Source organism: Trachymyrmex cornetzi, unplaced genomic scaffold (genome assembly GCF_001594075.2).
Source record: "Trachymyrmex cornetzi isolate Tcor2-1 unplaced genomic scaffold, Tcor1.1 scaffold1462, whole genome shotgun sequence".
Lineage (NCBI taxonomy): Eukaryota > Metazoa > Arthropoda > Insecta > Hymenoptera > Formicidae > Trachymyrmex > Trachymyrmex cornetzi.
In genome coordinates this window covers 583,079-598,354 of record NW_017296051.1, presented here as the reverse complement: position 1 = coordinate 598,354, position 15,276 = coordinate 583,079, and the positions used below count along the sequence as shown (strand labels likewise).

The 15,276-nt window shown below is 41.5% G+C and overlaps 1 protein-coding gene across 1 annotated transcript in view; it reads right to left on the bottom strand.

Moving 5' to 3' along the window:
• Positions 1-15,276, bottom strand: part of Glut4EF (Glucose transporter 4 enhancer factor) — a 93,060-nt gene that overhangs the window by 20,180 nt on the left and 57,604 nt on the right. Inside the window, exons 3-5 of the mRNA XM_018501993.1 lie at positions 11,700-11,940; positions 11,015-11,322; positions 7,691-7,762 (exon numbers count right to left, since the gene is read on the bottom strand). Of these exons, the coding sequence (XP_018357495.1) occupies positions 7,691-7,762; positions 11,015-11,322; positions 11,700-11,940 (621 nt within the window). The remainder of the gene's footprint in view (positions 1-7,690; positions 7,763-11,014; positions 11,323-11,699; positions 11,941-15,276) is intronic.

Sequence of the window (15,276 nt, the reverse complement as noted above, 5' to 3'; positions counted from 1 at the left end):
AAAGAATTTTTATTTTTATCCTACATGTAATTTTTTTGATAGGAATCTCTGTTGTTTATCTTATCAAGAGCTCGGTATTTCCGTTTGCACGAAGGCAGAAAGGGAAAGAAAAAAAAAATAACCGATATATATGACGTCATTAAGTCGTCCTGTACAATGAAAAGATACTCAATGGTTTCAGCCTGCCATTTGTGACATCACAGTCGTCACGCCGAGAACTTTGGCTGCATTCCGATATTCCCTGCCAGTTTTGAAAACCTATAATATACGTGACGTATACTATGTATAGATTTTCAGTACTGGCAGTGAATATCGGTACGCAGCCTTTATTATCAGCCAGACACCCGTCAATCCCGTTTATCGAAACTCTTCGACACGAGGACGGTGCGACGAGACATACCTCAGTCGACAGCGAGTCCGGAATGTCTGTCGGTGGAATGACAATTCCGTTCCACCTACCTACCTACCTACCTAATGTGCCGTCCCTCCTAATGACCTCCGTGAACTATTTATACGTGTCCCGCGCTCGATACGAACGGTAACCGGCACGGCCGGTAACGGCATCCCGGACGAACGGTCGATTGTATTTTCGCCAGCGTTATACACGACGATGAGTAGGTACCCGTTGCCGTAGGAATCCGAATCGCGCGCGGAATCCCTAAGTTTCGCGGATACGAGCGGCATAGTGAACGATCGCACGGGGATTATCTCATCGTTCTCAGGCGAGAAATGTGTAACGCTTCAATTGCAGTTTCTCTCATACGAAAACTGTCGGATATACGATAAGAATGATCTAGAATTTGTCAACGTTTTTCCTTCGTCCGTGCGAAATTAAATTTCTCGTGAGCAAATTTTATTTCTTCCGCGGGAAGGATCTTTTCGCGCGTCGGATCGATAATCCGAATTAATTAAGAAAACAATCCCAATTCACTGAAAGGTGGCATTACACGAGCAAAAATATATCTCTGATCTCCACGATTCGTACAACTATAGATCGGTATCAATACGAATTTCGAAATTACTGTAAAGAGAAACAGGAAGACGATACGTTCTGCTATTTGAAGTTATTTGGGCAACGTGAATTGTTGGTATAACGGTAGACGATATTCATCATAGCTAATGGATTAAGTAACATAGGGTCTGCCAAATTGATTAAATGGAAACCAGTTCATATTGAAAAGTGGTTGTCCTTTTCCAGTCCTGTTCCTCGTTGCTAGGCTCTCGTACTAATCGGAGGGAAGGGTGCCGTTCTCTAGTTATCCAATGACTGCCACGTCAAACAAGGTCGTCGAAACGGTAGTCATTAAGGATTGTTAAAACTACACATAAAGCCGATATGGCCTTACAAGAACAATACACGATACGCGACGTTGCTTCCTTAGTATAGTTCTTTTTTATTTCTGACCGTGACCTTGGGTGGAGAGGTTCCAACGTTATTTCTAGTCGAAAATCTTTAGAGATTGCAAAACGTGCCAAATCTAATACCAGAGTGTAACCTCAAAGTATCTAATTTAAAATTAAAATGTCGATAAGAATGTCGAACCGAAATACGACTTCACTTCAGTCCGATAATCAAATTTTAAGCGCTTACACGGAAAGAACTATTTTATTGGATCCAAAGATTTATGTAAACAACATTTTCTATGTATCGTTCATCAAAATAATTATGTAGAACGCTCAAGCTGATTGCTTGAATATCAAATTTTTTTGTAGCGTTTTTCATCATGCTTGAGATTTTTTATAATAAACAATGCATAAAAAATGTGATATTCCACAGCAATCAGCTTGAGCGTTGTACATCGTTATTTTGACTGTCCAACAAAATTTACTTTCATCTGTATCTAGCAAAATTTTTAGATATTTTCAGCAAAACCGTTATTTCCTTTACAAACGTGCAGAAATTTCTATTCCTCGAAACAAAAATCAAATCTTCGACACCATTGCAAAAAAGATAACTACATCTGACTTACGTTGAGTATGAAAACAAATTAGAGAAATTCATCGAATTTCGATATAAACGACTGAAGACAGGATCGCGGTAATTTATCATGTTTCGAGAAAACAATCAATTACGCGTTATTGGCGAGAATTAATAGCAACGTAGACAAAGAGAAGAAAGACGACGGCGAGCGTTTCCTATACATCTACGTAACGTCGATGTCATGGTCGCTGACTTATGTCATGCGATGCCTACGCGCCATCATGTGAACGGAATCATTCTGACATTTTGTTATAAAAACGGTTACAACTGATAACCGCGAAGCCGGCAGCAGGCCCGGCTGAAGCGATAAATCCTCCCTAATGACACGCGGAATCTCCGCGCGTTGTTATTACATTACCATGTACCAAAAAGAGATATCGTTTGACAGAACGGTGTGTGAGAAGACAACAGAGCACCACAACAGAGTATTCAAAACAATACGGAGAGAGGCGATCTCTTAATTATTATCGGGAAATATTATATATATACGCGGTGAAATATTATCAGAAAATGATATAATCAGAAATCATATTACTTAGGCAATGGCCCTGACTCCGCACGCGCGGCAGATAATATCTGCAATCTGTGCAACACGAGCGGGATGTTGCGTGCACGGAGAATATATGTTTCTGATTCTCGGTACGCGGATATATTTCTAATAAATTTCATTTCTCCCTCCACAATTCTCTACATATTTAACAGCGTTATCGCAACGACTCCGAATAGTCCGAATCGACTGTCGACGAATTTTTATCGTTATTGTAAGCTTGTCGCCGTGACGTTTTTGCAATGTAAAATTGCGATATGCGATCGGTCGGGAAAAAAAAAATTAAAAAGTCAATTACTGTAGGCGGACTTAATTGTGATTAACGCGTTCGTTCATTTTTACGACGAGTATCCGACGATCAGAGAGCGCGGAAGCGATACGGGAGAGTATATACGATTACGTCGTTCAGTAATCCCCCCCCCCCCCCAAACATAGTTGTTGCCGGGCGCGCGGAAATATGTATGGCGAGCAATACGACTAACGTCAAGTTTACGCAACGCGTATTACGTAAGGTGGACGAACGTGTCAGAATACGACCCGGCGGCCCAGAACTCGCGGAAGCGATGCACGCAAATGCCGGCACGTCAAACCGATGCGTTTCGAGACACGGACGCTTTTTTAAGTTCCGATCGTATATACGTCAGAATATTCTTTCTCGCCTCGCGACCGCGCAATTTGCCGGGAGATAACATGGGAACGTGTTGGATAATATAAAGATTTACGCTATACAGATAAGTTTAAGAGAACTTATTGCAAGGAAACGTTAAAACGATACAAACAGATGAGATAAAGCGGAAGAGTTGAATAACTGTTTTTAGATCTTGTAATCGTAATTCGAGATAGAAGCAAAAATTGTAAACCCGTTTCATTAAAAAAAAAAACGTATTTTTATAAAACTGTTTTTCATTTTACAAAACTTGATGAATAATGTGTGCGTACAGTCGAGACAAAAATCTTTTTCAGCTGTCTAGATGATACAATGAATAAAAAAATCATTTAAAAGAAAGTCCTTCCCTTTAAAAGACAAGAAGAACAAATAGAAGGAATCCTCTTTTAAAAGAAAAGCAAGCTTTCCTGAAGATTTTTCTTTTCTTTCTCTCATACCAATTTCGACCGCAAGAGACAAATCTGCTTATTTTCTATCTGGTCAATAGAAATATGTTATGGATATAGCCACACGAAAAAAAAAGTAGTAAAAACAGTATTTTTATCAATCATATTTTAAACAAAATAAATTTAAACATTTAATAAAACTTTTAAATACATAACATTTCTTTTTTCGTAATATTCACAAGCAGATCTGCAAACTCATGTTCGTATCCAAGTCCTTCGATCAAGTTACGATTACGCTGGCGAGCATCGCTAATATATCTCCTTCTTTAAATTCTACTCATTTTGAGAGGGGCTCATTTTGAGCTGAAATAATAGCGTCGTCACGGAAAGACACACCACGTGACGTAAGAGTGTCGAGCGGCGAGCGGGGGGAGTTGCTGTTGCTAGTATTGTGAGCGATAATCGAAAACTTCGTCGCAGTATCGCTAGAAAGATCTGCAACGATCACCAGACGGTATGACGACGACCGTCCGAACATCCGTGCCGACGGTCAAGGTCCGCCATTGGGACACTCGTGCGACTCGTGCATCTAACCGGCAAACCTTGGTTAGAAAAGCGGCAGCACGCGGAACTAGAAATAAATCTTCCGTGCGTTCTCCGCGCGCGCTCCACACAGAGGCATGCATGCGCGCGCGAGCGCGCGTGAGCACCCGTGCACACGCACGCTCCACACACACACACACACACACACACACACATATCACACGCCCCACACACGCATACACGTACGGTAGCACACCGATATTATTTCGCGCGCGTGCAGTCAGGGCCACGGTGACCTTAACTACCTTCCTCCGCACCTCTACCGCCCCCTCTCGTTGTTGGCACTCCGTTCCGCCCCGCCACACCTCCTCGCCACCGAGCGATGATGTATTCGAGGGCACCGGGGGGCGCGGGTAGGGGAAGGGGCACGTGCCGCTCGTGGTGACGTCACGTGGTGTGCACTGCGACGCGATGCACCAACGGCGCCGCCGGATCCTCGCGCGTGTTACCGCTCTGAGATCTAGGTCCATGTGCAGACGTATGCTGACGGGCATGGATATTCTGGCGCGTGCGCGACGTTTTAATAGAATTTGGCTCACGTCGACCACAATCCGCAATTTTTCAGCCCAAATTTGGTAAATGGTACATATGCACGTGATCGAGAAGCCAATTTCGAGCGATTAACGGTGACATGTACATTTGCATAGATCTTTTACTCATAAACTGTTCATTTCGTTTCTCATTCGTCGCGAATATATTACTTTACGATTATTTAACCGGAATCTAGAAAAGAGATATCAATGAAGTAGGTTACAGTCGCCTATCTGGACCAAACGATGTCTGAGCTACACATTATAAATTTCGACTTTGTAATTCTGATGAATTATCGTTGCCCTCCTAGTGAAACCAGTTCTCAAGTTCAATAGAAAAAAAAGAACCAGTTTTCACGTGAGGTTTGAAGATTTAGGTCCACGTGTCGCGCAACGCGCGTGCACGACCTTTCGACAAACTTTAATTCGTGCCAATTACAATCTTCACATTTGAGAGGCTTATGTATGAGTCAATTCTAAGTAGAATCGTAAGGCTCATAATTTGTTCTCGTAAGAACTTGTAATTAAGTCTTGTAAGAACTTATGACCAGAGTTATAATTCTATACGTACCGTAAGACGTATGATCATTCATAAATATCTATAATGATTTCTCGTAAATCTTACAAGTAAGTCTAGCAAGAAGCCGAAGAACAAAAAACCGGCGAGAAAATTTTGCTTCGCACAGCGATGTTTTTCCTCCATTGGAAACAAATCTCAGTTTTGCCGGAATGAAATGTATATTCTTTTAAACAAAGAAGTGTTACGTAAATAAAAAAATTGCCCAACTAATTCTTACGGCCGGGTCCATCGGTCTATAATTCTCTAAAAATCGTCGTTTTTACCGAGCGTTCGTGATCTCATGCCTGTAACAGATTCGATCGAGGCGTTACGGGTGCAGACACGTGACGGAGACAAAGGAAATCTCCACCGGCACAAAATGCACTCGATATGCTCCCGTCGATACGCTCGACTACGGCACTGCGCACGTGGATGCGCGTACGTGCACGCGTGCGCGCGCGCGTCGGAATACGCGGGTGGTGGACAGGCGTGCAGGGGGCAGCGGGGAGGAAGCGTACTACTCTGTCGCACTCACTGTGCGATGCAATACACTCGGCTGGAACTTCCTGACCGTGTTCCTCCCTCTTATTCTTTCTCTCTCTCTCTCTCTCTCTCTCTCTCTCTCTCTCTCTTTCTCTACCTATCTTTCTCCTCTCTTTCCTTCCCCGCCTGTCAGTATCGCCGTTCATGGATGCCGCGATATGGGAACGGTGGCATCGTCTCTCTCTCCTATCTCGATCGAATGACCTTTCTCGCGATGACGAGCACTAGGCGATGAGAGAATCTAGGGAACGACCTTGGTTGCCGTGTTCGTGGAGATATCACCGAGCCGGTCAATTGGGTCAGGTGCGCGCCGATACGCAGCAGGTAGGGTGGCCATCTTTCTCTCGGGTGTGACTAGGACAATGGGGATAGAAGAAACTGGGATATTCCCTAGTTTTTTAAACGGACGAATCGTCTACGTATATTTCCAATTTCTTTTATTAAGTTTTCACAGTTATTTTTCTATTCGCCGAACGTATCGCGATAGAATAAGCGTTGGCACTAACGGTATTATGAACAGTATTGTCGCTTGGAATTTTGAAATTTTAATAAAGCAAGACGACGAAAACGTGACATCCGATTATTTAATCATGCATTGAAATACGAAACTAGAGGAAGCGGAGCATTGTAAAAAATATAAAAGAAAAAGAAGAGAAAGATAGAAAAAAAAGAGAACGCCCCAAGACGATGTTCAGGAAAGAGGACACGTTCATGGAAATCTGATTACTTCAAGTTACATGGGTATTCACGAGTGAAAGTCGAAACCGCATGCATTAGGTTTCGTAAATTACATCGGCGGATCTGATTGACGTTCAATATCGCGAATGACGCGTAAATATTTTCATCTGACGACATCATCGACGCCGATTGACTCGAGATGAATGACTTTAAACGCTTGCGGGCCGTTCGCGACCACCGGTGAAAGTAGGAACCTTCGGTGTAAACTGGGTTACGAATAATATTGATCCGAGAGAAGGTGATGGAGGAGGAGGTGGCGGCGATGGTGGTAGTGCTGATGGTGGTGGTGGTGGTAGATTTGAGTCGCGTTTGCACGCGCAGACTGCTCCACCGATTCCTCGCTTTTTCGATAACTTATATATACTTCCCCGTGTTGCACCCGCAATTTGCGCGGCGACGCCGTTGGCGGATGCCTCCCCTTTCAACCAGAGGTTTTCCCGCACTCTAGATATCGATAGGTTGCTATACGAGAGATAATTAAGAGGAAAAAGTTGTTGCGATGGGCACGCGAGATTACTTATCTCTACTCGTGTTACAAGTCAGATAACGAACATAGTAACAACAAGCATCTCGAATGCAAATTGCATTGCGGGATGCTTTCCGTTGTGCTTTCGTTAATGTTAAAAGAAATTCAAGTTCACATTCCAAAGGGAAGTGATACGTAAGATACGAAGAAGGATTAACTCTAGAATGATTGAAAGATGAGAGGGATACTTTGCGTTCATTATTATTAAAACAAAAATACAAACGCTAAATAACAATCTTTCTATCGAAGTAAATTTTTTTACAAACTTGTGATAGTTACAAAATTAACGTTAATGTACACAAAGTAGCCGCTCATCCCCTGCTGATATTTATCTGAAAATAACCCCACACTGAGAAAAATTAGTAGTTAAAAATGAACCAGAAGATTCTGATCATGTTAATCACAATTCTGGTTATCTCTCAATTAGAATTACAATAAATTCAATCATAAAATTCTGATTTGTCCATTTCCGACCAGAGTTCCAATTAATGCAACTAGACTGTTTTACCAGTGTAAGGTTAAATAGGAGTTTCGCTGCCTGCAATTTCACACCTGCGAAATCTCCAGCGAGCAAGTGTCTAATTACGCGGAGAACGGAAATCGGGCTTACCTGTTCGCTTTCGAAAGTCGCGCAAGCGCCTGGCTCGGTCTCGATCGGGTCCTGGTTGACTTTCGCTCGAATCTGAAAAAAATCATAAAACAGAGGCAGGTTTTTAGCGAGTTCGGCCGGTTAGTTAAGGGGCCACGCTCATCTTAGCGGCTATTTCGGGAGCGGAACGCCGCCTTGCCATCGTCGCGCGCGGAGAGTCGCTATTTCCCGTGCAAGCGGCCGAAAGCAGCAAAAGCACGCGGGACTAAGATTAGCGCGGGGCGATAATACCTCAAGGTCCGGCTTGTTAGCCGTCTTACGAAATACCAAAAAATCGCCGCGCGCGTGTTTACATCCTTGGCTCGGCCGGCGCGCGCTTATGTCATCATCATGTGCGCGAGCTTGGCACGCGCGACGACGACGACGACGACGACGAAGATGACTCCGACCGCCCGTCTTTACAGACTTCTGCATCTCTGACCGGTCAGGGACGTTGCTGCCAACACGCGACAACTGGCGCGGTTTAAATCCATGAGACAATCGAAACACTGCTATTCTCTCTCATACTGATTTCCAGCGATATGCAAAATATCCTATTCGCGTTGCGTATAAATACTCTGCATTTTCACTCGTCAAAGTTCGAAGTCATTTGATTCGAATAGATTAATCCAAAACTTGAACAAGATATAAATAGTTATACACACAAAATTTTGAGAGCAAAAAACAATATGGGAAAATTAAATCTGCCAACAAGGCTTGTAAAAATCAGTACGTGGCGAGATTTCTTGCATGATACATATCTTATTACTGTCTTTCATTATTACAATCTATTACAATGTATCGTGACATTATGTGTTGCAATGGTCATCCTTTGGTCTATTGGTTCTTTGAATTGATGTGATATTTTTATACATTTGACCACTTAGTTTTCTATGAGCTTATTCTATTTAATTCTTCTGACTAATTTTGACTAATATTCGATTATCACTTTGAGATGTTCGAGTGTACGGTGAGTGTTCATAACAAGATTTATATAACTTGATTTTTTCTTCTTATTTTTCTTTCTTTATTCTCACATATATATGGATCAATAATTGGTTGCTTCATATATAATATACAGAAATTTCAAGCTTTCGATCTGCTAATCGTTGAGAAGGAAATTTTGGCCTGGACACGTACCGAACATTCAAAATTTACAAGGGACGAATGCCAATTAGTAAACATTTAAGAACTTCCGGAACAATAATTATGTATATCATCTGAAGATGGCTTAATAATAAGCTGAAACATGTAATGTAATGTAATGTATTGTCTTTTCAAAGCTTTGAGCAAATTTTCATTGTATTTATGTTAGAGATATATATATTTTAATATTTTAAAAATTAACTTGACTCTTATATGTCCTTTTTGCGTTGAATTATATTTGTAATATTCAAGAGTCCTTTTTAATTTTCTTTATTATTAAAAATAAATCAAGGGCTACAAGCCGAGCTGGATCTTAATGCTAAAAATTACTAAACCATAAGTTTATTATACAAACGTTTCGATTGTCTATTGGGTCATTCTCAATGTTTAAGTTAAATACAATATAAAATCAACAACTCATTTGAAAAACAACATGTCAAAACATACAAAGATTAAGAATGGTGAAAGTAAAAAAATATATATGGGCAAATATAGATAATAATTTATATTAACATTTTAATATAGAGACGCTACCTCAAAATTAAATTCTATTTTAATCCTTAAAAATCGCAAATGCGCATATTGACGATATTTAAGTAGAAATTCTCGATGTGATTCCAAAGTTATGCGTAACATCTCATTCTCTTCCTGACTCATTCTTTTTCTGCACGTTACATGAAAATGGGCCGTTGCGAAACGATCGAAAGCGACTTCGTTTTCACTGGTACGAAAAGAGAAAACTAGTCATCTCAAAAACAGACCCGTTGGTCCCGTTACTCGCCAATGTCGATTAAATCTGTCGAATCGATTATACCGATCAATCAAAAATGTTATTCTTTTGCTATAGTTATTTCTACTATATGACATGTTTATCTTGCTAATGGCATCAACTCACAATCGGTCTCGAAAATATAATGTTATAAATAATATATATTAATATAAAAAGAATAATATTTCAAGGAAAGAACATTTCAAATTTGATAGACAAAATTTGAAACCAATATAACTTGCGATGTTCTTAAATAATAATTTGACGGAAATGATCTTCGATACAAATTCTGTATTTATACAGATACTGTTCACAATAATTGCGGTAAATTATATTCTTTATTCATAAATGGAATCTGTAAATCGACTTTAAACTCGAGCCGCAATTACAATTATCAGTTTTCAATTTTGTACGTAAGAAATACGAGAGAGAATCCCGATGGAAAATGAATCAGATCTGATCCAGATGGAACGATATACGCGTGCAAGGCTCACCCTGGTGTTCCACGCCCCAATGCCTTACGCAATAGACTTATCATATTTGCGCGTACGCGTTGGCGTTAATTAAGCTACCACATATTACTACGCGAATGCAAAAAGAATTAATCATGGAGACGTAGCTTCTCGAAGGCCATTAGATTTTTATCATGGCAAATTCCCATCGCGACGGTCGCTTGAATGTGTGATTTTAATGTAAGCTTCAAGGAAGTCAGACTTTATGTCACTAATGCAAAAGACGCTTTTATCACTTTTATTATGCTTATGCATAAGAAACTGACGCGAGCAGCGTGACGTTCAATTTGTAGTACTTCAACTTGAATCAACGGAACGTTCGAATGCCAACGAATAATTAGATCGCGCAACGAAAGTTCTTAGACACGCGCTGTAGAAACGCGAGCTACGTTTAGTTCGAACTAGTTTTCATGAAAATCATTTGTCTTCGTCTGAGAACTTGACAAGCTGAATTGGGCATGCGTTGACGCGACAGTGTATATTATTCACAAAGATTAAGGTCAGTGAAGACTCTAAAAGACGACGGGCGAGGGCAGCTTTGGTGTTAGAAATAGCGCGAACACGCGACTCTGAAAATTAGTTTCAAAGGTCACGGTGGCGTTTGATAAAGAGGCAGCGGAAGTCGCTAATGCTTTACGGCGGTCGCGAAGTAAATAAGCTCTTCAAAGTATGCAACGTGTTAATCGTCTGTAAAACGAGGAACAATCCGTGGAAGTAGCTCGACGAGGCGAATTTCTGGAGATGCCAGAAATTTCCTCCCACCATCAACCGATTAGCACGTTCAGTGAACTTGCGCGAGACAATACGGATTATCGACATCGTCGCATAACACGTCCCGTCGATGGAGGAGGTGAACGAACACCAGAAAAGGTTACTCACCTTCTTACGCGGGTGTTGTTCCTCGATATAGTCGGGCACTATTCCCTCATCCAGCGTAGTCGAGCCCGGGGTGCTGCTCGACGACGAGCCGGACGTGTTGTAGGGGTAGTGCGGCTGATTGTGCGAGGGATGTGAGGTCGCCGGACACGGAGAACTTCTCGTCGGTACACCCTCCTCGCTAAGGGGTGGGCTGGGAGTGCCGCTTCGCCAGGAAGCCCCGCTGCTGCTACTGCTATTTGACATACCGCCGACTCCCGGTGAGCCGGCGATCATGCCGCTGCCTCCGCCTCCACGACTCCCCCAGGAACCTGCCGCAGATCATCGAATTCCTTCCACATTCATTTCGGTCCGGCCAATTACCGCGGAACCTCGGTTCGTAGTTCGGTAATTCAACGTCTCGCGTTTACATGAGATATTACGTATATAACACGATATACGAATAAATAAATATTACTTAATAAATTATTACCCATCGATACTTATTTTCGTGATTTTTCAGTATTCCTTAAGAATCGATTGCTCGCAAAGTAAACGAATCGACGTATAAAGGAAATTCTTTTCGTTATAGAAAGGAGAAAAGTACGACGATTCTGAGATTGCAAATAAAGAAAAGAATTTACTCTACACCCGCTTTCAACATCTTACACCGTATTTTGTGGGAATGTCAGAAAAATGAACACAGTACCGTAATTGTATTGGCAGTGAAGTGGCGGGGGGTTGTGAGGACTGTGAGGTGAGCACGAGAGCGACATAAGGACCAGAGCGGCAGCGCATTCGTCCATGCAATCACCGCGTTCGTTGGTGCGACAACCCTCACGTCCGCAAACCACCCTCTCGCCCCAACCGCTGTATGTCCGTTCGGAATCATTGTTCGAGCTTGGCCGTCGTTTCCTGGATCTGAAATATACATTACCACATGCTATAGGCTCGCTAGATTATATACCGTATATGCGTATATCCGCATGTTGCACGTTGCTCTTTCGAATTGAAAATTCGCTATTACCCTACTTCAAACACGATTCATTTTTCGCGATGGCAAATTAAAGAATTTCCGACTTTATCTCCGATTAATTGAGAAGAATATTACAGGACTCTTTCGACGAAATACGTGTGTATTCTGAAAACGGATATCCGCCTCGATTCTCGATAATCGCTTTTTCAGTGGAACCAATTAATTTTCGAATTTCCGCATTTCGCGGAAAGAGAACGACGCGTACCTATATATCTATTATATAATGTCAATCCATCGATCTTGAACCGAAGATGGCAACGCCTTTAAACGGTGCAACGGTAGATCTTGCAACAGAGAATACATTGTGGCAAAACGGGCCCAAAGTAATTTCCTTAAGAGCTCTCGTCGAATAACAGCATAGAAGGTAATCGACGCCGGAGTTACGGGCGGTGTTTCTGGAATTACGTTTTCCTGAAACCGCATAAAATGATACGTTCTCCGTCTCTCGGTTTCACTTCGGAACGCCGAGCAAGATCGCGCTGTTGTCGTACGGTAATACCCGGTAGCAGGGAACCTATAAGCCGATATAGTCACTTTTCCGGGAAAGACTATAGATTTCCGCGTAAATACTGCACGTGGAGTATGTACCGTTTGTATATAGACGCTCGTACGGGTCGACGTCATTTGAGTCGTTTCCTCTACGGCTACGAATGCTTTCTCCGACCGGACGGAGTGACCAAGTGAAATGTGTGTTCAACATGAATCAACAAGAGATACACAATCCGTGTCTTCGGACTACAAAAATTTACAAGAAAATTGGAAATTGGAAATTACCTTCTCTCATTTCAATAATATTTATAACTGATACGATATCGCGCACAACAAAAATTTCGATGTTGGAGCGATACATTTTCTTCTCAAATTATCGGAATATATCGAGATATAATAAATCAAGGCAGAGAAATTAAAGAAAAAGATTGTATCAATTAAATGATCATCAATTGTTAATTTGCTAGATACATGCAAAACGCAAATAAGGAATTAATGGCTAATAATACAAAGTTCAAATTATATAAATGTTAAACGTAAACGTATGTTTTTAATGGCTTCTTTTGTCTAACTCGATATGAACTTATAATATAGAATCATCAGAGACTTTTCGTCTAACTTTTCAAGAACTCTTCAAGAGACTCGCGCATATTTCTTCTCAAAGATAGCGGATAAATCGCTGTTGCCGATGCAGCTTTCAAGATGATTATCGTGCACTGCTAGGAATAGCGGACTCTCTCCCGGAGAAGGTGGTGCGGGCCCTCTCGAGCCTACGAAGGACAAAAAACACTAGAGAGGGGGCGCGAAAATGACGACGTAGTCAAGGCCGTCGTCGCTAAGTCAGCCGTTCCACTCCCGGAGCGGTACATTGAGAGTCGAAAGTGAAACATAGAATGCCGGCCGGCATAGAGAATGACGCACGTACTAGCCGGTATTTCGAAAGCAACACCTCCCAAGCACACACTTATGCACAGCTGTCCCGTTTCCTTCGTGTACCAACCATTATATATGTCGCGCCACTTAGAACTGGCGAGAAGGCAGGCGAAGGTTACTCTTTCGAGCCGAGACAGTAACGAAGAAATGCCTCAGGCATTTATCGAAACAACTTTTACGGAATCCATCTCGGAATCAGTGTCGTTCTTTTTTATCGAGACTTTTACCGAATTAACAATTTTTTTTTTCATTTAAACGATAGTGCGATAAATATCGCTAATTGAAGCGATGATCTCTTCGTTCTTGTATCCCGATTCCGTAACTCTTAATGGACCTCCTACAATTAATGATAAATCAGAAGCTAAAAATTGACGACTGTGATTGGTCAATTTTTAGCTTCTGACTTCTGATCGATGGCTTATTGTAGAAGGCCCATAACAGTTTGGTATCGTTATGTTGTCGTTGCGCAGATATATAATATCTCTCTCGCAAAGGCATCGTCACTTAAACTGGCGATATTTACCACATGATCGTTTGAAAAAAAAAATTTTCGAGTCGATAAGAGTCTCGATGAAGAAGGAACAACACCCATCTCGAATCGGAGTACTGTCCACTTGAATACTAAAAGTTTCTTGCAAACCTGCGCGCTCGCTATATTTTTCATTTCTCTGACTTTCCTGTTTTTTTTTTTTTTCCACGGTCTCTCGGATTCGCGATTACACTCGATACACTCGCACGACCGTTGCCCGCTAATTGCGAGATTACGATCGCCTTATGATTGCCACGGAAACGGCAGATTCAAGGAGTTTAATTGGAACGGCGCGAGGGGGAAGTGAGTTCGAAGCCGTTTACTTTTGAGGTGAAGCCTTACCGTTACTCGGTATACACGAATTACACCGATATAGATTGAGGGATTGCAAACTCGCGAGATAATCGGCACACGGTTGTAATTAAGACAAACCGGCACTTCTTGTGCGAGGGAATCCGCTGGCACGTAATTCATCCGGGAGTGCCTGTTGAAAACAAGAAGCAACCGCCGGAAAACGCGTCGTTTACCACTCACTCGGACGAGCTCCGTCCATTACCAGCCGGATCGGATTTTTATCTATCCCCTTAACCCTGCTGTTCCGCTTGCGTTCTGTACGCGTTCGGTTCGCTCGACTGCGAATTACGCCTGTACATCTTAACACGATTTCAGTAGAACAAATCTGGTCTTTTTTTCCCATTGGTCTGTTTTCTGTTCCTGCACTAGACTGCACTAGAAGCCTCTTTCTCGCTTTCGACAAATATCAAACATATATATACAGGAAGGTCACCGATACCGACATACCACTTTGTTTTTAGACAATATTTCTTAAACAAAAGGTAAAAATACGTCTTCAAAAACATAAATACAAAAGTAAAAAGTGTCTTCTATCAGATAGTATAAGCAATTTTTATAATAATGTTTGCAATTTTGCAATAATTAAGTTTTTCGTAAGTTATGCAAAAATGAGCGTCTGACAAAATGGGCTCCAAAACTGACACGGTAGGCAGTAATGCTACGTATTCCTATTCTTTTTCTTTTACAGGAATTATCTGTATAAAGTATCTATAAGTAAATGTATATAAGATTTTTCAGAATTATTTTATTTCGTTATAAAACATTTTTATTGAATTATATGCATATTTACTTTATGCTGTTCTGCAAGATGCAAATATGTAACGCGATAGTTTGTCTAGAGTTGTTCCATATATGCACGATTGCCTTTAGCTCCAACAGACTTATTTGACACTATAAAGCAACATTATAAAGATTAAGTTAGCTCATGGTCTGTTTTACGGACAG